The 22,120-nt window shown below is 58.7% G+C and overlaps 1 protein-coding gene across 3 annotated transcripts; it reads right to left on the bottom strand.

Moving 5' to 3' along the window:
- Nucleotides 1-13,875: 13,875 nt before the first annotated feature.
- On the bottom strand, nucleotides 13,876-22,064 carry SPATA20 (spermatogenesis associated 20). 3 transcript variants are annotated; one of them, XM_003272261.2, is made up of 17 exons: nucleotides 21,868-22,064; nucleotides 21,381-21,428; nucleotides 20,696-20,866; nucleotides 20,533-20,597; nucleotides 20,187-20,341; nucleotides 19,965-20,108; nucleotides 19,664-19,865; nucleotides 19,036-19,166; nucleotides 18,839-18,943; nucleotides 18,543-18,617; nucleotides 18,237-18,446; nucleotides 17,966-18,158; nucleotides 17,478-17,646; nucleotides 16,978-17,189; nucleotides 15,270-15,469; nucleotides 14,416-14,496; nucleotides 13,876-14,236 (listed from the first exon to the last, which is right to left on the bottom strand). In XM_003272261.2, the coding sequence occupies exons 1-17, from the start codon at nucleotides 21,942-21,944 to the stop codon at nucleotides 14,066-14,068; spliced, it is 2,409 nt and encodes an 802-aa protein (XP_003272309.2). In that variant the 5' UTR covers nucleotides 21,945-22,064; the 3' UTR covers nucleotides 13,876-14,065. The 3 variants fall into 3 exon arrangements, with proteins under 3 accessions (XP_003272309.2, XP_030682904.1, XP_030682905.1); XM_030827044.1 differs by lacking the exon at nucleotides 21,381-21,428 and having other exon boundaries at nucleotides 21,868-22,027; XM_030827045.1 differs by lacking the exons at nucleotides 21,381-21,428; nucleotides 21,868-22,064 and adding an exon at nucleotides 20,988-21,073.
- Nucleotides 22,065-22,120: the final 56 nt, after the last annotated feature.

The following is a 22,120-nucleotide window of genomic DNA, read 5'->3' as shown; positions in this document are numbered from 1 at the left end:
ACCTGCGGAGGGGCCCAAAGGGAGGCCCTTTGAGTCTGAGGCCACGGTGGGGTCAAAAGAGGTCAATGAGGAATCCTGCTTTAGGGACAGCAGGACGACCTCTGACTCCTTCTTCTCCTTCACCAAGGGACCCTGAAGATCCGGCTCTCTGTCTGGGGGCAAGGCTACCCCGAGACAAGGACAGATTGCCCATCAGAGAAGGAGCAGAATTAGGTAGAGGGCCTTGGAATTTAGAATATAGGCTACAGTGCTAGAGGCAAGGCAGCCTCAGACCCTCAGGAGATAGCCAGGGAGAAAGTGGTGCTGTAACTGGGCTGGAGCCGAGAGGTCACAGGCCCAGAACCCTGGCCCTGGGGAAGGGACCGATCTGATCCATTGCTCTCCCACCCCAGCCCAGGCCCTCACCCTGCGATGACGATGAAAAAGTCAAGCCGGTTCCAAGTGTCTCCCAGGTAACACTTTTTCCCAAAGATGCCCAAGGCCACCATCTTCACCACCATCTCCACGGCAAAGAAGGCAAAGATGAAGTCATCAAAGGCCTGATGTGGGGACAAGAGGTGGCTGAAACTGAGACGTGGGTGAGGGAATACTCTCTAGTCCCACCCTAGCCCCCACCAGTTGGGTCAGGGCCTCTTGCAGAGGAGTAGGGGTATTAAGATTAGGAGGGGCCAACCCCCCAACACACACACACACACACGCACACACACACACACACACTCACCTGCAGGATCCGGCAGCGCTGGGAGTCACAGGCGATGTCCTCGCATGGCCGGAACATGCCCAGGGTCACGCAGTTGAGAAGGATGACCAACATACTGATGCGCTCAAACCAGGTACTGGCAGTCAAGGAAGCAGCTGGCCAAGGCTGGAGCTGAGGCTGCCCCCCCCCGCCACCCTAACACCTCCTCCTCGTTTACCTCCTGGCTCCATCTGAGGCGAAGCAGGTGTGGTGCCAGGGCCCTGACATACACGTCAGACCAGCCCCCAGCCCCAGACTCCCCATTAGAGAAGGGGAGTCCCACCTTGGTCATCTCACCTCTCTGGACCCAGCTTCCTCATCTGTAAAGGAAGACAAGCCACAAATACCCTGACTATTTGCACAAGCCATTTGGGGAATAAATCGATCATGCCTGTGGAAATGCCAGACACCATGAGTTTGCTGCAGAATCTGAATCCTATTCTCCCTACCTCACAGGGTAGATGTGAGAAGCAAATGAGATACTGTATGTGAATGTGTTATAACAAACCTAAAGTCGGATTATGCCTGCCTTACAGTTTACCAAGCACTTTCACACAATGCCACAGCTGATGCTCACAACAGCCCTGTGAAATATCTGGGGTAGATCATTTTCTTCCCAGAACTCGAGGAAAGTTGAGGCCAAGGAATGCCGAAGTCATGTGCTGAAGGTCACCCGAGAAGCCAGGATGAGACGGTGGTTCCAAAACTCCTGATCTATGATAGTTTCCTCTGCACACCATAGCTGCTTAGGCGGGCAGAACGGCCTGTCATGACCGCCCTGGCACTAGGTGGAAGGCAGACATCACAGCTGCAGTCCTCCCTGCTACAGCACCAGAGCCGGGGCTCCCCTCTTCCACCACCAGCCTCCCAACCTCTCAACACCCTCAGATGACCACTAGGCATATTCACACATTTAAATATTGAGGACCCATTATGTGTCAGGCACCATGCTGGGCATAGCTCCCAAGCCGTGCAGAGTGGACAATGTCTACCCCCTCCCCAAGAGGCCATTGCCCATCACACCTGCTTGTGGCTTCCAGCCCAGACCAGCCAAACAGCAAGCGGGAGAGAGGGTTCTTTCTAAACCCGGGTCTTTCCACACAGTGGATTCCTATGGAGTGACTCATTTCCAGCCCATCAGCAGGAGAATGGTACAAAACGGCCTTCAGACCTTAGAAGATTCCAGGCACTGACTCCCAGTTAAATGACCCAAGTATCCTATTTTCTTTAAGGAAAATATGAGAAGGGTGGGGAAGAGTAAAGAGGCTAGAAAAGATCAGAGAGCAGGAGATTGGGGAAAGGAGACCAGAGACCCCCTGGGGAATGGGGATGGGAGGTATGCAGCTCCTGGCATGACCCAGGCAAGCCAGACTCTGTAGGGCCCAGGGCAGGTGGAATCTTGCTTCTGGAATGAGAAGACTTTGGCCAGGCATGAAGAGGCCAGCATGAATGTTCAGGAACCTATGGACCTTCCTCCCAGCTAGTCGCAGCCATAGCCCATCTCTGTTCTGACTCCCAAGCCACATGCCCTCCCCCATAGCCCATGACTCCCTCAATCCCTGACAGCCCTCCCCCTTGTCTTCTCCACCACCCAGGCCCTTCTGCCCTAGACTCACATGCTTGCTCGCCACCTGTCCGTGGTACCCCGAGAGTCCTAATGCACTGCAGTTTCCCTAACCCCCACCCCCTTACAAGAATAAGAGGGTTTAAAAAAAAAAGTTCTAGGTTTTTGGGGTAAGCAGATGACAGAGAGGAAATAAAAAGTGCTCTGTTTCCACAGAATTGTTTTTCTGAGTAGAGCCGGAGTGCAGTGGATCTCTCCCCAGAATGGGAGTCAGCCAGGGGTCACCCTGGAAAAAGGGGGACAGGAAGGGAGCCATCATTTGGAAAGGGAAAGACACAGTTTCCCTTAAGAACTGGTCTGCTTTCCCCATGCAGGTCCCCTCCTCCCCTCTGCAGGGAAAGGGGGGTCTGGAAGGAGCCCATGTGAGCAAATGTCTTGTGTGGAGGGAGTAGATCTCTGAGGAAGAGGGGCTCCCAGGACATCTGCTTGGACCCCTCTAATGGCAGAGTTCCACCAAGTTAGTCATCTGTGCACTTGTCGACCTCTCCTGCTGAGCTGGGGCTCCTGACAGGCAGGGGCACTCTAATACGTCTTTAGATCCCCTACGGAGCTTGCTGTAGTGCCTGGCACAGAGCAGATGATCAATACCTGGGAAGACTGAATGAATGAACGAACGAATCAACAAATCAATCAGTCTCCCTGCCTAGAAGCCAGATGTGTGTCCCCATTCAGGTTTTCCTGCCTTGTTTCCCTTGATAGAGGTGAACTGCTTATAACTGGGGGAAGGTACAGAAGTGACCCCACAGAGGAGCTGCCCCTCTTTCTGTCCCCACCTTACCCAGGCTCAGACTGGATGCTCTTACGGGCAAAGTCTGCCCTCAAATAACCTCATGCACAGCTCTTGACCATGTCAGCCCCTTCTTAAGGGTCCCTTGGCAATTCAGCCTACTTCCAAGTAACATCCTGCCCACCCTCTACAGCTCTCCTTCCACGCCAGGTAAGCATAAACGGACAGGGAAGAGACCAAGGCACACGACAATTTGGGACAATCTGAATAGAGGAATAATTAATGGGGGGGGTCTTTCACTCTTCTCAGAGTAGGGCTCGTTTCCTTGGGAACATGGCAGTATGTCACTGTGTGATGTTCTTCTGTTGCCATAACGACAGGAGGATGTGTCACCAGTGGTGTGGATTTGTTGTCATGGTAATTAAAGAGACCCCTCTCACATGATCTCCCCTTACTGAGGCTGTTGTCTTGTCCTTATGCAGGGGAGGAGAATCAGGGAGACCCACAGGTTATCAGGTTGGGGGGAAACCGTGTGACAGATCCCCATGGTAACCAAGGGAACGGGGGACACTGGTTGCCATAGTGACTATGAGAGACCTGTGCAGTCACATGTCTACTGTTGCTATGGTGACTGTCCGGGCTGGAGTGGATCCCAAAGAGGGGTAGGAGAGGGGAGGATCTTTCTTCTCCCCACAACCCACCATCAAAAGCAGAGAAAAAGGAAACGGCAGAGAGAGGAACCCCACTTCCATCCCTCCTCCTTTCCTCCCTCCTGGGAGAGAGAATTAGAGCATGTTATCTCCACAAATGAGTCCTCTGTGTGGGGCTTTATCTAGATAGAGCCCTTGCTTAGCCTGGCAGCCGCAAGGGTGAGGAAAGTAGGGAGAGGAGGGGGTGGCTGGGACACCTCTAGGGGCACAGGGGCTTTGGGCATGAGCTGAGAAGGGAAGCAGGCCCTCCAGCTGCCCCATTCCCACCTAGGAGCCTGGAAATGTGAGATTAAGGAACGTTGAAGAGAAAATGGGCCTGGACCCAGGAGTCCTGGCCTTCTAGTAAATGAGGAGGTGGGGGGGGGAGGTCCTTGCCTCACCCATCCCACAGAGAGGCTCCCGGTGTCTATCGGATTCGGCAACCCCTAGGGTAACTGGGGATGTAGGGGCTCCGCCCTGCTCCAAAGCTCAAAGGGGGATTCCCCCAGCAGAACCCCCCCACTCCTACAAGCCTATTTCCCTGTGCTTCCCCCTCACCACGCTTCAGTGCATGGGTGTAGGGGGAGAGAGGCTTCCAGCTGAATTGAAAACTGAAGCTCACAGAAAGGCAGCCGGCTCCACCCAGAGACAGAGACATGAGACACAGAGACACAAGAGAGACGGCCTGCTGGAATCTTTGGAAGGGGAAATAGGCCAGAAATCTGATTCAAACGTCTGTGACTCTGTGTGTGTGTGTGCGTGTGTGCGTGTGTGTGCGCGCGCGTGCGCATGTCTGCGTGTGAGCAGTTGTGTCTGTCGCCATCCTGGCTGAGGCAGGCAGGGCGGGGTGAGTGCTGGGCGGGAGCAGGCGAGGGTGAGGGGGGGCTGTGTGGTGGGGGTAATCCCAGGAATGGCTCCAACTGGCACTACGGGTGATGGGGAGTCCCCCAGCAAAGTGGTGGAGCAGAGCGGGTGGGAAGGAGTGTGTGTGTGACCCAGAAGGAAAGTGGGCCTGGGGCAGAAAGCATGCCAAGGGGTGATCTGGCCCCCCTCAATCCCATTCAATTCTCCAGCCCCAGCCCTTCTCCCCAGAATCTCCTCTGGCGAGCTTAGGGTTTGGAAATTAAATTGGAGGAGGGAATTGATGAAGAGACAGGAAGAACACTCCCCCCACCATTTCCTCTGAGGACAGAAATGGAGAATTCTCCCTAGGTAAGAGAAATAGGCAGACTGGGGGCATTGGGACAGTGTGGCAAGGAAGGCTCCAGAAACTCCTGTGCCCCCACCTCTCTAGAGGGACACACTCAGACACACAGAGTGACGCACAGTCACTCACTCACACTCACTTCTGGAAGCCATTAGGGCTCCTGCCGTTCAGGCCTCCCCCCTCTCCTCCCCCACTCCTGGCAGGCTCCCCTCTCCCCCTCTGGCCGCCCCCCCACCCCCCTCTCTCGGCATCCCAAATGCCAGCCTGTGATTTCCAAATGAGAAAAAGCTGTGCTGGGCTCTGAGCTTGGAGAAACTCCTACACAAACTTCCAGATGTGACACAACAGCCAGAGAGGGAATGCGGAGGAACTCCTCCCCGAGAGGGGAGTGCGCTCCCTCACACTTGCAGGAACACATATTGGAAAGGCCAGCATGCTCCCCTTCGATCTGAGGCAGGGGTGACTGTCTGCCAGTACCCCTGCTCTCCACACCAAAGCTTGCACTTCTGTGCCTTTTGCTGTCCTCCCTTGCAACAGACACACACACACACACACACACCACACACACACACACACACACTTCCTACCTGGGTCTAGATCTCTCTAGGAAACCTGGTCTCTTAAAAAGGAGAGGCCAAGAAGTAGAATGTGCCAAGAAAAGCCTAACTAGCTTCAGTTAGTTGGGGGGTGGAGGGGAGTGTCCTTATGTCCCTCTGGCTCAGAGGTGTAGATGGACCCTCCTGAAGCCTTCGGGGAGTCACAGACACCACAAAGAGAAAAAAGGAGGCCCAGGAGGCAGTTCAGAGTCCCTCTGGCAGCAAAAATACAGGTGTCTCTTGGTACTTGGGTAGGATGGCAGTGGTGAGGGGCACAGCTTAGGCAGTCCCCTGCCAAAAAATTGTTCTCAACCCATCCTCAGCCAACCCAGGCTTCTCCAGACCTAGTAATTCTGATGCCCCACACCTGACTACCACTCCCCCGGGGGAAGCTGCTCCCCAACTCCCAAGGTGAGTGCTGTCCTCCCACATCTCCCACATCTCCTGCCAGGCCTCAACACTTGCCCCCGTCCAGAACCCTCAGTGAAGGAGTCTGCCTCCAGACCCTCCACTAGCACCTGGAGATAGGGCAGGCGAGAAGAGATGCTAGCCTAGAGGTCTGTTTTCAGGGAGAGGGGAGAGAAGAGCTCTCTCTACCTCCCCTGGGACCCTTGAGAAGGAGGACATAGAGGTTGATGCTTTTTCCCATTCGTGGAAGGGGTAAATGGTTAGGGGCAGAGAGGAGAGTTGCTCAGAACCCATCCTTTCCAGCCATATCAGTTCTCCATCTCCATCCCTGCCTTGGAGAAAGGGGCCTGGGGGTGGGGGCTCAAACCTCAAGATTGTGCCTATTCAGCAGGAACACAGACCTCTGAGGCCTGCACCTCTCTTTCTGCAGCTCAGAGAGAAAGGAAGAAGGGGCAGTGGATGAGGAGAGGGTGTGATGAGGGGAGCTTCCCAAAGACCCACAAGGTGTAGAGGATGGGGGAGGGGGGGCCACAAGCTCGTCCCTGCTTTGCGCACTAGAGGCAGCAGAGCTGCAGAGAGTGAGGGCGGCACCAACTTTCCACCCCCCCTTCCCCAAAGCAGAGTCCCTGCTAAGCTCACAGGGGCTACAAGGGAGACCTGGGGTCTCCCACCCTGGGTCTATAAGAACCTCTGAGCTGGAAGGAAGGAGCCCAGAGAAGCTGTACAGACCTGGGACGGCAGCAACACCTCCCCTCCACCTTTCCTTCCCCTGGTGGCAGGACCCACTGGGGAGTTTGGGGCCAGGCGTCTGTCAAGTGGCGCTTTGAGCTAGGATCTGACCTGGCTGGGGTCTCCCCTACCACTCCAGCCTGGGCAGACAGGCGGCAGTGCTAAATCCATCTCCCTGGAATGTGGGGCTTGCATTCCCCAAACCTATCCGCGGTGTCTACACTGGGGCGGTGGACCTGAGTCCTCCTTAGTGAACACACTCACAGTATTACTGTCCCCCCAATACTTTCGCAGGCCTGCAGTCCCCCATACCTGGTCTGCAGGAGCACTCTTTATTTGTGAAAGGGGAGGAGTAACCTGGACCAGCATAACCCCATCCCCCACTTGCTAAAAAAGCTCTTGACACAGTCTTTCCCTCCACAAGAAAAATCCAGCACAAAACTCCCCAGCCCAATCTTAAGCACCCTGCATCGAATGGAGATCGGGTAGGAGGCACCCGCGGCACTGGCTCTAGCGGAAAGGGGCTCCACTCCCAGCTCCGGGGGCAGACAGCTCCCCGCCACCACATCTTGTTCTCATTCTGCGCCCCTGACATCAGCCACCGCCGGAATCTCCTTGTTGTGCCTCCAACCCGCGAGGTGGGGGGTGAGGTGGGCCAGGACCTGGTCCCCGCCCCCCAACATCTCCCTCTGGGTCAGTAAAAATCTCAGCCTCAAGGACCAGGTGGGGGGGATCAGACCCTAGAATCCGCCCCAAACTTTGGGGCGGGGGAAGGAGGGAAACCCAGGAGATTGCGGTCCCCCCTCCTCCGTCCCCGCAGCTTCCTCCCCACCGCCCCCACCCCCTCCACCACCACCACCAAACTCGGAAACCAAACCCAGCTCTCTAACCGGCGCGGGCAGAGTACAGCTCCCAGGCTCCCGAAGCTTCCCACATCTGGAGGATGACGACCCTCCCCTGTCCACATCTGGAGGGCGTCCAGCTGCGAGCCAGCGGGGCACAGCTCTCTTCTCCTGGCCTGGATCCCACCCCCCACCCAGGAGGACTGAGGTGTGTGTACGCAGGTGGGGTAAGCCCGGGTTACCGACGAGACCTGCTCGCGTCTCCGCTCCCACTCTGGTGCCCCCTCCCCTCCCTGGCAGCCCCCCTCGCATCCGCCCACCCTCCGGTCTCACTTCTCCGACTCACCTGGCGGTGGGTCCTCTTCCCCCCCGACCCCGGCAGTGCGGCCCGTCCCCCTTCCGACCCCGCGCCTGGCCGTCGTGCCCCGAAGGATATGGGTTACAGACCGTGCGGAGACACCAGCTCCGCGGGCGGCTGTCCTGGCTCAAGTAGAAGAAAACCACCGGGGCCAGCGCCGGGTACGGCAGCCCCTCCGCCTCGGAGTCCGCGCTGCCCGGGTCCTTTTCTGCTGACCCCGGCCCGGCCGGCCCCGGCCCTCGACAGGTCGTTGAGCCGCATGAAGCTCCGGGGCTGTCCCGACTCCTCGGCGCCCGCTCCATCCTCCTCCTCGTCCATCCTCTGGCCAGCCGGGGCCCCGGGCGGTCCGGAGAGGGGCAAGCGGCGCCCCTCCGAGGAGGTGTCCTCACGCAACCCGGGGGCCCCGGCGGGGGCACATCTGGGGGGCTCTAGGGCGCAAGCTGAGTCCCCGGGAGGGCCAGTTCAGCCCAGCTCCCCCTGCCCGCAGGGGCATGCTGCCCGCGGGGCGCCGGGGCGCAGGGAAACCCCGCCCGGCGCGAGTCCCGCTTCCCCTGCGCCCCTGGGGCTCCCCGGGCCAGCCGGCCGGCCCCCCCTCACTTTGTTCCGGCTTCTTCGCTTCGCGCCCAGGCTCCGGTTGCCGGATTCGGCGCTACCTTCGGCGAAGCCGCCCCGAGAGGGCGAGCGAAAAGGGGGGCAGCGGCGGAGGGCGGGGGTCCGGGGAGGGGCGCCCCCTCTTCCCGCGGCACAGCTGGAACCGGATCTAAGGGGTCAGCATCGTCCCGGCTCCGCGCCAGGCGGAGGGGGAGGGGAGGAGGGATCTCTTTAGGGGTGGGCTTGGAGCGGGTGGGGGCGGCTTCTTCCCCCGCCCCGCGGCGGGCTCACTGTCCGGGAGGGGCGGGGAGACAGTGGGGGGCAGTCCCGGGCGGGAGTGGAGGCGGAGATGCCGCCGCCGCAGCCGCCGCGGTGGCTGCCGCTGCCGTAGCTGTCGCCGGCGCCACTGCCTCCTCCTCCGGCCGAGACGCGGAGCGAGCGAGCGAAAGCTGCTGCGAGGAGCGCGGCGCACACCACAGCTGGATCCCTCACTCCAACTTCAAGCCTCGGCCCCGCCCCCAGACAGCCCCTCAGCCAATCGCCGGACGCCGCCGGCCCCGAGCCGCGCGCCCATTGGCCCTCCGCCGTGGCAGTGCGGGCGGGAGCGCAGGGAGAGAACCACAGCTGGAATCCGATTCCCACCCCAAAACCCAGGACCGCCCCTCTCCCCTCCCCTTGCCCCTGGGTCCGCTCCCCAAGGCTGAAGCCAATCAGACTGCTGCCCAGACCGAACCCACTTTCCTATTGGCCGTTGGGGTCTTTGGGACTCCCTTGGAGGGAGCCCGAAGAATCAGAGTATTCGGCGCGGGGTCCTGGCGTAGGGCTGCAGGCCCCAGGCATCCTTTGTCCACGACCCCTGATTTGGGCAGCAGCCGGAGGGCGGAGCTCAGCTCTGGGCGGGCTTGGGGAAGAAAGGAGACAGGCGGCACGGGGGTGAGGGTTGTGACCAGGGGGTCCCAGAGCGAAATCTCAGGTCTCCACCTGGTTAATCTCCCATCCTGGAGTCGAGCTTGGCTGCGGGACTGGGGAAGGGAAGGAGCGGAGCTGGATGTCCTGAGGGTGGGGCTTCAGGCTGGAGGGGCCCAGTCTCGGAGAAACGGGCGGAGCTCGAGAAAGGCTAGGGCAGGCATGGTCTGGGCGTGGCCTCCACAAATCTCTTGGGCTTACTGGTCATGCTCCCTAGTCCAATTCTGAGACTTCGACCCTGACCTCGTAACCCTAACCCGCTGGACCTGACATCACGTTGACGCTCCTGGGCTTCATCCCCTTGCCCCTAGGGACCTTTTGAAGGGCGTGGACTCCACGCAGGGGCTTCGTGCTTGAACACGTGGCCCCAGGCAGGTCGCGCTGGACCGCAGAGCCGGGATCCCCAGGAGGGGCTGCGGAACAGAGCGAGGACCCCTAAGAAGGAACCTGTGGGGGTCTCGAGTGTGTGGGAGGGGGCGGAAGCACAGAGCTGGGCTTTATCGACTCGACCTTCAAAGTCCCCACCACCGCCACCCGCCAACTTTGTGCCTCAGTTTCTCTTAAGTCCCTGTGTGGCTTAGGGAAAGGGCGTCCGCGGAACTGGAACTTCGCGGGTCTGCCGCCTTCACTCACCTTCACCCTACCGGCAGCGGGCCCTCGTGGGTTTGTGCTTTCCACGCGCGCACACGCACGCGCAGACCCCGGCCCTTGCCCCGCCTACCTCCCCGAGTTCTGGGGCTCAGTCGGCTCTAGCTCTCTCCTGCCGCCGGCGCCACTCCAGAAAGCTGTGGGTACCCGGGAGCGGAGCGCCGCGGGTGTGCTGGGCGCCGGTGGAGGGGGGCACAGCGAGGATTAGACAGACGCCGGGAAGCACTTCCCCAACATCTGCGAGAGGTAGACACGGCGGAACCTAGTGGGTCAGTCAGTTCCCTCTCCGGAGATTTTGGGGCGCTTGCGCCACTGCGGAGAGGCGGAGGGATGGGCGGGATGACCTCCATCACCACCCCTCACGTTGCTGAGGCCATCACCCCTGGGCGTTGTTCACTCTCCTAAGGCCGCGCCACCCACGCAGCCCCCGCCACCTCCCGCCCCCGCAGAGGGTTGGGGTCGTCTCAGTTCCCGCCCCGGCCGATGGGGGGAGGGGATGGGGGAAGTGGCAGAGTGGCTGCTGCGCCGTCGTCTCCCTGGTTGCCCTTTCGCCGAATCCATGCACCGAGTTGTGCAAATGAGGCCGGGCGGGCTCATTTGCATTTCATGCTAATGAGCAGATCCCCTAAGTGCCTTTTTTTCCTGGCGGGAGTCTCTGCTCTCATTCTGAGTATGCGGCGCCTGAGTCTTGAACCCCGTGCCGTCTTCTGGGAGAGGGGGGCTATTTATGGTTGCTCCGCGCGTCTGACACCTTCTTCCCTCCCCAGAGGCCGCAGTCTGCCGGGTCGGCCTGCCCTTCCCGCCAGGATAGAGGCCCTGGGGCTGGCGCGAGAAGTAGGGACACTCGTCACCCCTTCTTTGCAGAGGGGAAAATGAGGGCAGAGAGGCTGGCCCAGCCCAATGATCAGGTCCCCTGGTGGTCGGCAGGCCCCACACCCTCATCCATCATCTCGGCCACCCCTGGGCTCTGGACTGAACTCTGTTCTAGAACATGCCCTAAAGGAGGGCAGGCACAAACGCACCATCTGGATAAACTGAGATCCACATGCACTTCCCTGGGTTCAGGACCTAGGGGAGACCGGCCATGCAAGACAGGATCTGATCCCTGTACTCGGCATGTTGGGGCTGATGGCCAGTCGGAGATGCTTACCCTTAGCCTGAGTGCCAGAAAGGAGGCAGAGGCAGGACCCACAGGGAAGGCAAAGAAGACCTGAAACCATCTTTATTTAACTCCAGCCCTCCAAGCCTCAGCTCTGACATCACCTCCTCAGAGTGGCCTTCTTTCCAGCAAGTATTTCAATGTCACTTAAGTGCCAAGGTGCTTAGGATACAGCACCGAGCCAGACACAAGTCTGGAACTTCACAGCACTTAGCCCAGGCTGGGATTATATGTTTGTGTTTGTAGTAATGAAATGATCGTCTCCCCATCTAGGCTCTGTGTTCCCAGAGGGGCTATGTTCATTTTGCTCATTAGGGCCTTGTCTAGTGTCGGGCACAAAGTTGTTAGGTGAATGAATGACCTCAGGCAGGGAAAGAGAAACAAAGGGACAAGAAATTCCTTTCTTTGGGCCTCAGTTTCCCAACAAAGACAGTAAGCCTAACTAAGGGCTTTTGTGGGTTTGAGGAAGAACCCCCCCATATATACCCTGCTCAGCCAGCCCCTCCAGCCCCCTCCAGCCCTGCCTTTACCCCTCCCTCACAGCCCATCTGGCTCCCTGCGGAGCTAAGATAATCTTCCCATCTGTGATACCCTTTGCTCAGGGATGATACAACCATTATCCCATTTAGTCACCTTAACAGCCCTGAGAGCTGGGTGGGTGGCCCCTCACCTTTCAGATAAGGAAGGGGGGTGCTCAGAATGATGAAGTTACTTAAGTGGCTGCCCAAACAGTATGGCCCTGTCTCCAGTGACCCTGGCCCACGGGTGTTCCGCTGGTAGAACCGGGGGCACACTCAAGAGGGACCAGCAAAGGGGAAGGGATGCTGCAGGAACCCTTACAATCCTGCTTCTGAGTGAGATTTACGTGGGACCCTGCCCCCTTTAGAAATTCAAGCACTCCTGGGAGAACTAACCCTTTAAGGAGGTAACTCCTTCTTCCCAACCCATTTACAGAATCCCATCATCTCATCCCAGGAGGGAGAGAGGAGATGCCGAGCAGAAAGCAGACTGGCTGCAGGGACAGAAGACACCAAGGACACCCTCCCCCACAGCTGCGCCTGGACCTCCTGCGAGAAGAGGAAGCCTTAGGGGTCTTTATTGTACCCTCAAGACCCCGGAAAGAACCAGAAGTGCTGAGGGGTCGCAGGCAGGTCTCTTACCCTCTCTGGGCCTCGAATATTTATCCATACGAGGCTGAAGATACCTGCCTCACAACTCATTCATGAGGGTCAACGGGACAACAGTGGCAAGAGGGCTTGGCACACTGCCCAGCCTGTTCCAAAGCCAGGGCTGGGGCTGCCAAAAAGGCCACCTGTGCTTCACCATGCTCCATCCTCCCTCCCTTCCACCTCCCCAGGCCGGGCTGCACTTGTCCAGCTCTCTGACTTCCTGGCAAGGTTGAGTGGGCTCCAGCTAGGAAGGGGCCAGCTGACCTTGTTGGCCGGAGCACTAATCCCCTCCAGATGGGCCGGTGGCTTGCACTGAGGGCCTGGCTGCCCAGACAGAGCTGACTCTGGTCCCAGTGACCATGTGTGGCTATGTGTGACCGTGTGGAGGAAGCAACTCCATCCAGTCTCCCGGTTCCTTCCTGCTTCACTCCTCCCCACTGCTGACATCCCCCACAAGCAGTGGCCCCACGAAGGCCATCTTGTCTCCAGTAGCCTCTTTTGGCTCTCTGTGTTGCTCAGCTGGGGGGCTGAGGATGCCTGGCTCAGCCGATTCCCAAAGGCCTCAGAGGGACAGCTCCTCCCCCTGCTTCCCCCACCCACTGTCAGCCCCATCACTCTGCACCTGCCCTTCCCAAAGCATGTGTCCCAGTCCCCATCTCTCAACCCAATGGAGCTAGATGGGGTTTCTGGAGCCTGGGAAGATGTATGTGTCAAGGACAGGACTCAGGAGCATTTCCCAACATTTAGGGGAAAGGATGAGGTCACAGGAAGGCTTTCTCTGCAGCAAGAAGGATTCAGATAGATTTGGGGAAGGACTTCCAACCCAACAGATGTTCCAAACGAAAGAGAACTCTTTCTTTGGACCAGCTTGTATGAAAGCAGACGAATGGACAACATGACCTCCTGCAAGGAGGCCTTGCTTCCATCCTTTCGAGGCTGGGGCTAGATGGATACCCCAAAAGAAATGTCTTAGTCGTGACAATAGCAGCTCCCACAATGCACCAGGGCATATGCAAAGTCACCATTCTGTGAAATATAAAAGCTCATATAAAGCATCTCTGCCCCCTTTCCAGCTCAACACAAGGAGACAATGGAGAGGGGAGGGCAGGTTCCCTTCTTAACCTCTTTCTGAGGGCAAGGATTGGGCTTTCTCCCTCCTGGGCCAGTCCACACCCCCATGCCCACCCCTGGGCATCTTTACGTGGTTTTAGTCCCCTGACCTCAGTTCAGGGGACTAAATTCATTCAGGCTACAATGACCATGGAAGGGAAAGGGGCAGTCTGCTGACCCCTGGAAGATGAAGGAGAAATGGGAGAAGGCAGAGGGGTCAGGTGGGGGCTGCCAGAGGAAGTGGCCCTGAGCTGCTGGTTCCCAGGCTGAAGCCTGAAGCCCCTCCCTCATAAGCAAAGCTGAGGCCCTCAGGTTACCACGGGACACTGTTAAGTTTATTCTAGGGTGAGTGGGTGCCCAAGCGGGGCAGTGAGTATGGCCGAGGTCACCTGGTGGCGGGGTGCTCAGGGATGGCCACAGGTTCTATAGGGCCCTGCAGGGCCTGAGTCTCTAGTAGGTTGGGATGCTTCACCTTCTGCCCTAGCCCAAGGGGGTTGGGGCAGTCATGGATGTAGCAGTTTTCGTAATTCGCAGGGATCAGTGATGGGCATTGAGCAGGCTTGATTCTCACACACATATGCAGTGGCCTGGTCTTCCAACCGTCGGAGGGTACTCAGGAAAGGCAGCTGGCGGGACAGGAAGCTCGAGGGGTCCCCATCAGCCAGAATCAGCACCTAGGGCAGCAGCAGAGCAGGGAGAGTCACCTGTTGGGGTGGGGTCACCTGCCCATTGGCAAGGCCCACTGGGAAGTTCCCTCTTCCCAACATTCCGAGGGCAAGGAGATGTTGAGGAGCTGAGGATGGGAGGGGGCAGCTCTGGGGAGGTGGCAGGTTGGGCTCACAGGGACGGGTACCTTGTTAGGAATGTAGACAGAGTGGACGCACCGCACCAGAGCCTTGGTGTCCTTGGCCTGGCGGTCTCCACAGATCACGATCTGACCGGAATAGAAAGGTCACTCCGGTGTGTCAGGGGAGGGAGGGCTGAGCCCTAGACCACCAGGGCTTCCCCATCCTCCCTCCACCCCACCCTATATCCCTAAGAAGGAACAGGGACTCATCTCAGCTGCCAGGATGAGTTAATGCTTGGCAAGTGGGAGCACACACACACTCACACACGAGAATACCGAAGTGGAAATGTCATACGTATACACAATGTTACAGATACAAACACGGGGAGACACACACCCAGAAGACCCAGAGCACACAGAGACCCATCCAGACAGACACAGAGTAGTCACACACACGCACACACACACACAGTAGATGCCCACACAGAGGCAGATACCACACACACAAACACCAGACACACACGCATGCAGGCAGACACAGAGGCAAACCTGCAGATGGGGCATCCACATGCAGACAGACAAACGCACACGACGAACACTCACACCAGCATCCCCCTCAAAGGTAGGTGCATAGACACACACCTCCAGGGTCACACACACCCAGTACACACACACCAATAACACAGTATGGACAGAAGCAATTACACTGACACCACGACGTACACAGAAACACTTCATCAGCCACCTCGGACTCATGTTAACTTCTGCCTCCCTGTCTGACAGATGCCTCCACGCGCCTGCACACACACAGACCTGAGCTCCGGGGACAGCCCAGGAACCCCACCCCCTGTTCCCATCTGCCGTCACAGCCCCCGCTTCCCTCCCACCCGAGGTCCCAGCCCAGATGCCCTCACCCCCACCTGCTTGAGGGTCTGCTGCTGGGCTGAGAGGGCGCGGACCATCTCGGGCAATGCCACCGGGACACGGCGCATGCGCTCGGAGAAGGCGGTCAATAGGCACACACACTTGTCCATCCAGTCCTTGTGGCCCGTGAAGCCATGGAGCCGGAGCAGGTTGTGGGCTGACACGGAATTGGCGCTGGGCTCTGCGCCATCCTGGTCTGCAGCACACAGGGAGGCAGGGGGTAGGGGTAAGGGCGGGTCACTGAGTCCCAGGACCCTGCCCAGGACTGCATCCAGGGCCACTTGGGGGATGGGACAGAGAAAAGGCCCTGCCCATCCCGCCCCTGCCGGCCTCAGCATTCTCCTCGGTGCCCTCCTGGAACACGCGGGCCCTGCCTGTCCTCCAGGATATAGGCTGCCCGCTCCAGGCCTGTCATGCGCTGCTCCCTATGCCTGAACTCTCTCCACAGCTTCTCCATGGCCACATGGCCCCTTTCCCTCCAGGCCTTGGTTAAATGACACCTGTCACATGTGTCCTCTAATCTCCCCCTAGGCTGAGTTGGGCCTCCTCTGTGGTTCTCTCCCAAGGCCCTTTCACTCACTCAGTTAACATTTATTAAGCACTTACAATGTGCCAGAACCACACTAGACCCTGGGGATACAACACTGGCAGAAAGTCCTGATCTTTGAGGAGCTAAAATCTGAGTTTCGGGAAAGAAACCTTTAACCACAGACAAGGCACATGGGTGATAGGGAGCAGGTACACATAGAGCGTCCTACTTCTTCATGGCATTCACCACAATTTTAACTACACATTTGTGCATGTGTTTTTGCATTATTACCGCATATTCGCTGTCTCCCCTACCATACTGTAAGCTTCATGAGGGCAGGGACCAAGTGAGCCTTGGTCAATATCTGAATCCATGGGTGTCAGTTACTGTGCTAAGCATGTTTACAGAACAGCTAAATTCATCTTTACATCAACCCTGTAAGGTAGTACCAATGTTAGCTCCATTTTACTTATTAAGAAACAGGCCAGGCATGGTGGCTCTCACCTGTAATCCCAGCACTTTGGGAGGCCGAGGTGGGCAGATCACTTGAGCCCAGTAGTTTGAGACCAGCCGGGCAACATGGAGAAATCCCATCTCTACAAAAAATTAGCCAGGCATGGTAGTGCATGCCTATAGTCCTAGCTACTCAGGAGGCTGAGGTGGGAGAACTGATACAGCCCTGGAGGCAAGGTTGCTGTGAGCCAAGATCATGCCACTGCATTCCAGCCTGGGTGACAGTGAGACCCTTTCTCAAAAAAAAAAAAAAAAAGAAGAAAGAGAGAAAGAAAAGGAAAGAAAGAAAGGAAGAAAGGAAAGAGAAAGAGAGGAAGAGAGAAAGAAAGGAAGAAAGAAAGAAAGAAAAAGAAAAGAAAAGGAAGGAAACAAAACACGCTGAGTGTAGTGGTTCACGCCTATAATCTCAGCACTTCGGGAAGCCGAGGTGGGAGGATCACTTGAGCCCAGGAGTTCAAGGTCAGCCTGGGCAACATAGCAAGACTCTGTCTCTATTTAAAAAAAAGGAAATTGAGATTCAGAAATATTACAGCAGCCAAAAATCACACCATTAATAAGTAGCAGAGACACAAAGCCAGGAGGGCTCCTGCCCACACCAGCTCTTCACCCACGCTGCACTTACACCTCCCAGGACCCCAGACTAGCCCTGCACCCCCACTGACCGTCCTTCAGACGCAGGGGCAGGCCAGCCCCCAGCTCAGCCTCACTGCAGAAGTAGCCGCCACCCTGGGAGTCCCAAAAGAGCTTGTCCTGTGTGTCCTGCAGCCGCAGAGCCCACTCGAGCCACGCACTCTCCTGTGAGGCCTCATACAGGTCCAGCAGGCCCCGCACCACGAAGGCGTAGTCCTCCAGGAAGCCCCAGCAGGGCGGGTTGCTGGGGGACAGGCATTAGGGGAGGGGCTGGGGAGAGCCCCAGGAGAGAGGGCCTTTCCCAGAGGAGGCCCTTTCATGCATTTGTTCACTTAACCCTCCAGATGAACCCTCCTGGGCAGGTGCCATCAGCCCACTTCCCAGATGAGTAAATGGGCCCAGGGAGGCTACAAACTCACAGCAAGCACCTGAAAGAGCCAGGACTGGAGTCCACGAGGAGGGGAGAAGTAGGGCAGAGGTAGGCTGGGGACGCGTGGGGAGATGAGCCCTCCCGGTCTACCCAGCCCCCAACCTGTGCTCCACAGTCCCCCCAGAGCCGGTGTAGCAGGTCCGTATCAGGCGGCCACTGGCCACATCAAACATGTGCCGCTTCAGGAACTTGGCACCATTGGTGGCATAGTTGATCAGCCTGTCTTGGCCCAGGACAGCCCCAGTCACAGCATAGCCTGACACCATCAAGCCTGGAGCCAGGAGAGACAAGTAGTGGTGAGACGCTGGCCAGGACCCTCCAGGCATGTCCACCCCATCACCTCAGGCCCCAACTCCTCCCTGGAGCCGTGGGTGATCCCTAAGATCTTGGGTTCCGGGACCAGACATGGCGGGGTTCCCAGCCCTTGTGTGTGACCTTGGGCGGGTTACTAAGCTCCTTAAGCCTCTTTTGTCAACTGAGAATAATAACGCTAATAAAGGGAGCGTGAGCATTTAGCAGGTGCTGGACAGACAGGGGCTTTGTAAAGGGGGATCCTACAGATAGGCTCGGTCTCAGATGCGCTGCCCCACCATTCCAGGCAGCCAGCATCTTGTTGTCCAGGTGCGGCTTGGGCCGATGCTTCCGGGCCTGGAAGAGCTTCTCCAGCCCTGTATTGAGCAAGGTCCTCACAGCCTCCACATCCAAGCCAAAGCGGGCAGCAGTCAGCTCCAGCGAGTACCGGACGGTCAGCACATTCTGACCCTGCAGCTCCCCCTTGGGGTCCTGAGGAGAATGGCCTTTGTCTGCGAGCTCACACCTGGCAGGCACCAGGGCCCGTCAGGTGACCCCAGAAGTCCTCACCTGACTGGGGCTGATGTTACCAGCCTCTGTGAGGCCGTAGTGCTTCATGAGGAGCTGGCCTGAGGTCAGCGGCTCGGTGGCACCTGGCACAGGCTCTGGGAGGAGCTGCTGAACCTCTTTGACCGTCCACACATAGTAGGCGCCCTCTTTGGGCTGCATGTCCCGCTCTGGAGGCGAGTCTGCATCTTCTGCGCTATAGAAGCCTCCGGACTGTGGGGAGGGGAGAGTTGGCTGGCCGCGGCCCACAGGGCAGTGGAGCCCCAACCCCTCCCACAGCCAGGCCCGCCTGCCACCACGGACACACACCCGGTGGCTCAGGCTCCGAGCCACGTACTGCAGGATGCCTTTGGCCACGTCAGAGTAGAATTCATCACCAGAGAGCTAAGAAAGGGAAGAAAGGAGACTGTGAACAGAGGTCACTGGGGAGGCCCAGGTGGAAGGCGGCAACATTCTCTGAGGCAGGTGGGGGAGGGAAGCCTGGGTAGTGGGTACATGGGAGGGAACAGGGGATTCAGATTAAGAGGAGCCACAGTCACCAGGAAGGCCTTGGGAGGGGCAGCCAGAGTGAGATGCCTGTTCTCTGGGCTGGGGTCAGGGGTCACCTGGAAGGCCTGCGAATAGGCCACAGCGAGCTGTGCCTGGTCATAGAGCATCTTCTCAAAGTGAGGGACATGCCACTGGCAGTCTGTGGAGTAGCGGTGAAAGCCCTGTGCGGATACAAAGCTGGAGGCCAGTCCCAGCCTCTGCCCCACCCCACAGCTCCCTGCTGCCCCTCCAGGGAATACCCAGTGCCTGTCACCTGCCCCACATGGTCCCGGATGCCCCCGTTAGCCATCATTTTCAGGGTATGCAAGGCCATCTGCTGGGCCCGAGAGCCATCCTGAGTCAGTCGATGGCTGAGCCAGTAGGAGAACAGAAAGCTCAGGATCACTGTGGGGGCACCAAGAACATGCGGGTGAGAGAATGGGAAAGTGGGTAGAGAGATCGGGGTGGTCAGGAGGCCTTGGGCCAGGCAGAGGCTGGGAGTTCACTCAACAGGCAGTCTCTGGACAGGCTGTGAGGTCAACAGTCAACCCACAGGACAGAAGGTAATAGCCTAAGCCAGAGGTCAGATTATCATTGGCTCACAGAGGACCAGTAAGTTACTTGTCCCCCCAGAGCCCAGAATGTCATTAGCCAAGCCAGGGTCACTGGGTCACTGACCAAGTCAGGGGACAGAAGGTCATCATCTAGGTTAAGATGAGAGGGTCACTGCTGACACCGGCAGTCGGGTCTTCACCGATAGCTACCGACAGGCTAGGGGCAAGGAGGTCACTGCCAGTCAGGAGGACAGGAAGCTACGGGTGAGGCCAGGAGCCAGTAGGTCCCTGACCAGCATAGGAATCAGAAGGCCAAAACCTGGGCTAAGGCAGGCATGGGGCACTGACCCGGCGTGGGAAACTTGGGGGCCTCAGCGAAGCCACCGTATTCCTCATCATAGCCCTCGTCCAGCTGCTGGAAGCAGCGATTGCTCATGGTGGCGGCAGAGGGCGGCAGCTGGCGGTCACCCACGCTGATCTCTGATCGGGCCAGCAGGGCGGTGGTGACACGCTGGCTGCTTTCTAGCAGGGTGTTCTTGTTCTGTTTCCACTGTGGGAGGTGGGGGCACACCTGGAGGTCAGCCAGGGGGAGGGGCTCTTGTTTCCTAGTCCCCCACCCTGGTCCCCCAGCTCCCCAAGGCACACCCACCTGCTCTCGTATTCTCAGCAACACTGTGCGGAAGCCGACTCGGGTCAAGCCATCCTCAGGAGGGAAATAGGTGCCTCCGACAAAGGGCTGGAGGTTGGGAGTCAGCCACACATTCATGGGCCAGCCCCCGCCACTGCTGGTGGCCTGGCGGAGAGAGGGCAAGGGTGAAGGGAGCTGCCCTGAGCCCACGTGGCGCATACACTCCCGAGGAGGGCTGCTCACCTGCACAAACGTCATGTACACCTTGTCCACGTCAGGCCGCTCCTCACGGTCCACCTTCACGCTCACAAAGTCCTCACTGAGCAGGCGGCCAATCTCCTCATTCTGGAAGGACTCCTTTTCCATCATGTGGCACCAGTGGCAGGTAGAGTACCCGACTGAACAGGGCCATGGGGAGAGGTCAGGGGGCCAGCAACGGGTCAGAGGGAGGCTGGCCAAGTAGCCCTGGCTGCATGGAAGACATCCTGGCCTCTAGTCTCCTGGTAGACCCGCCAAGCCAAGAGGACCCTCTCCCATCTACTGCCACTCCCTGCCCACACTCCCATATCAGGGAAGGTGGGAGCATTACCTGAGAGGAAAATTGGCTTGTTTTCTTTCCTGGCCTTGTCGAAGGCTTCCTGTCCCCAGGGGTACCTAGACCCAGCAGGGTGGGGCATCACTCAGTAGCCCAGAGGGTCTGGAGGGCCCAGGACCCCAGGAATTCCAGGCAGGGCCCCAGGAGAGGTGCTCACCAGTCCACAGGATTGTAGGCATGTTGTAGGAGGTATGGTGACTTCTCGTGGATCAGGCGGTTGGGGACCCTCTGGGGTGTAGATGAAGGATGGCTTCCCTTCCCTCCAGCAGGCATGGGCACTGAACTACTGACCGTCGCACTTCGGTCCTTGTCCCGGGAGGAGCTACCCCTGGTGAGGACTGGTGCGTCAGGCAAGCCAGGGGCCTCCACCCACCTTCTCCCAGGCCCCCCAGCACCTGCCCCATTCCACTCAGCACCCCAGTAGGACCCCTGCTCCCAGTCCAACCCACCTTTCTGAACCATGGGGGAGACTGTGGCCTTTGTGTTCCCCCTTATGTTTTTTGGGGGGTGAGGAGAGGTGGCTCATTGGGGGCTCCTTGCCGGTTAGTCTCCCCCAACCTCCTGGGCCTGGCGGTGGGAAGGATGGCTATGAGGTCAGGGCGGGTCACAATGGGCAGAATGGTTCTTGGGGCTCCATTCTTACCCCTCCCCAGGCCCCTCCCCGGGCCCTTCCTGGAGCAGCTGCTTGGAGGCATCTCTCTGGCAGGCCTGGGTGTGGCCCCACTGGAAGGCAGCCCACCGTTGGTGGCGGGACAGGCCAAGATCAGTAGGGTCTGGTACTGGACCAGGGGAGGGACAAACGGAGGAAACCAGACATGGGGACTCCCTCACTCAACGCCCACCTGCTGGGACTCCTGTGTGGCCATTTCCTGGGCCAGACCCCAGGACACCTAGGGAATCAGAGACCTCAGGGAGTTCAGCCTGGAAGTGGGACTGCAGGCAGACCTAAATAACGAAAGGTCCATGCAGCAATAAAGGACTGTGACAGGGCACAGGCTACTATTGGAGAAAGGCCCTTGACCCAGCATCCAGCACTGGGGTGCAAGGAAGGCTTCCTGGAAGCGGTGTCAGAACAGTCCCTGAGAAGCTGGCACTGCACTGGAAGGAAGGGGAGAGGAGGGAAGGGATGAGGAGGGGAGGGGAGGGGAGGGGAGGAGGGCCTTACTGCCAGGGCCAGGTCTCAGGAGCAGACCGGAGGTGGGGTTGGGGAAGGGCCAGGCATGCAGGGGTGGTCCAGACTGGCACTGGGGACCGGTGTCCGGAAGACCCTCCACTGGGCCCGCAGGCAAGCGCAGGGAGTGCCCTAGGGGCCCGCTTGCCCGCCTGTACCTGCGGCTTGCGGCGAGGCCTGCACTGGCGCGGGGCAGCAGAAGGACGCGGCCCAACCAGGCCCGCGCGCCCAGCATGGCTGCTCGGGGCCGTGGGCCCGGCCGCTAACGACAGGAAGGGAGGGCAGGAGGCTGCGAGGGGCGGGCCGGGCACCTACGGAGCCGCGGGCGGGTCTTCGCCCGGACTTGGGACAGTGTGGCTGGTCTCCGAGCGTCGCCCTGCGGCGGAGCGCAGAATTGCAGATCAGGCACCC

The sequence above is a fragment of the Nomascus leucogenys genome, chromosome 14 (genome assembly GCF_006542625.1).
Source record: "Nomascus leucogenys isolate Asia chromosome 14, Asia_NLE_v1, whole genome shotgun sequence".
NCBI classification, from domain to species: Eukaryota; Metazoa; Chordata; class Mammalia; order Primates; family Hylobatidae; genus Nomascus; species Nomascus leucogenys.
The sequence above is the reverse complement of the archived record's forward strand: the minus strand, read 5'-3'. Positions and strand labels throughout refer to the sequence as shown.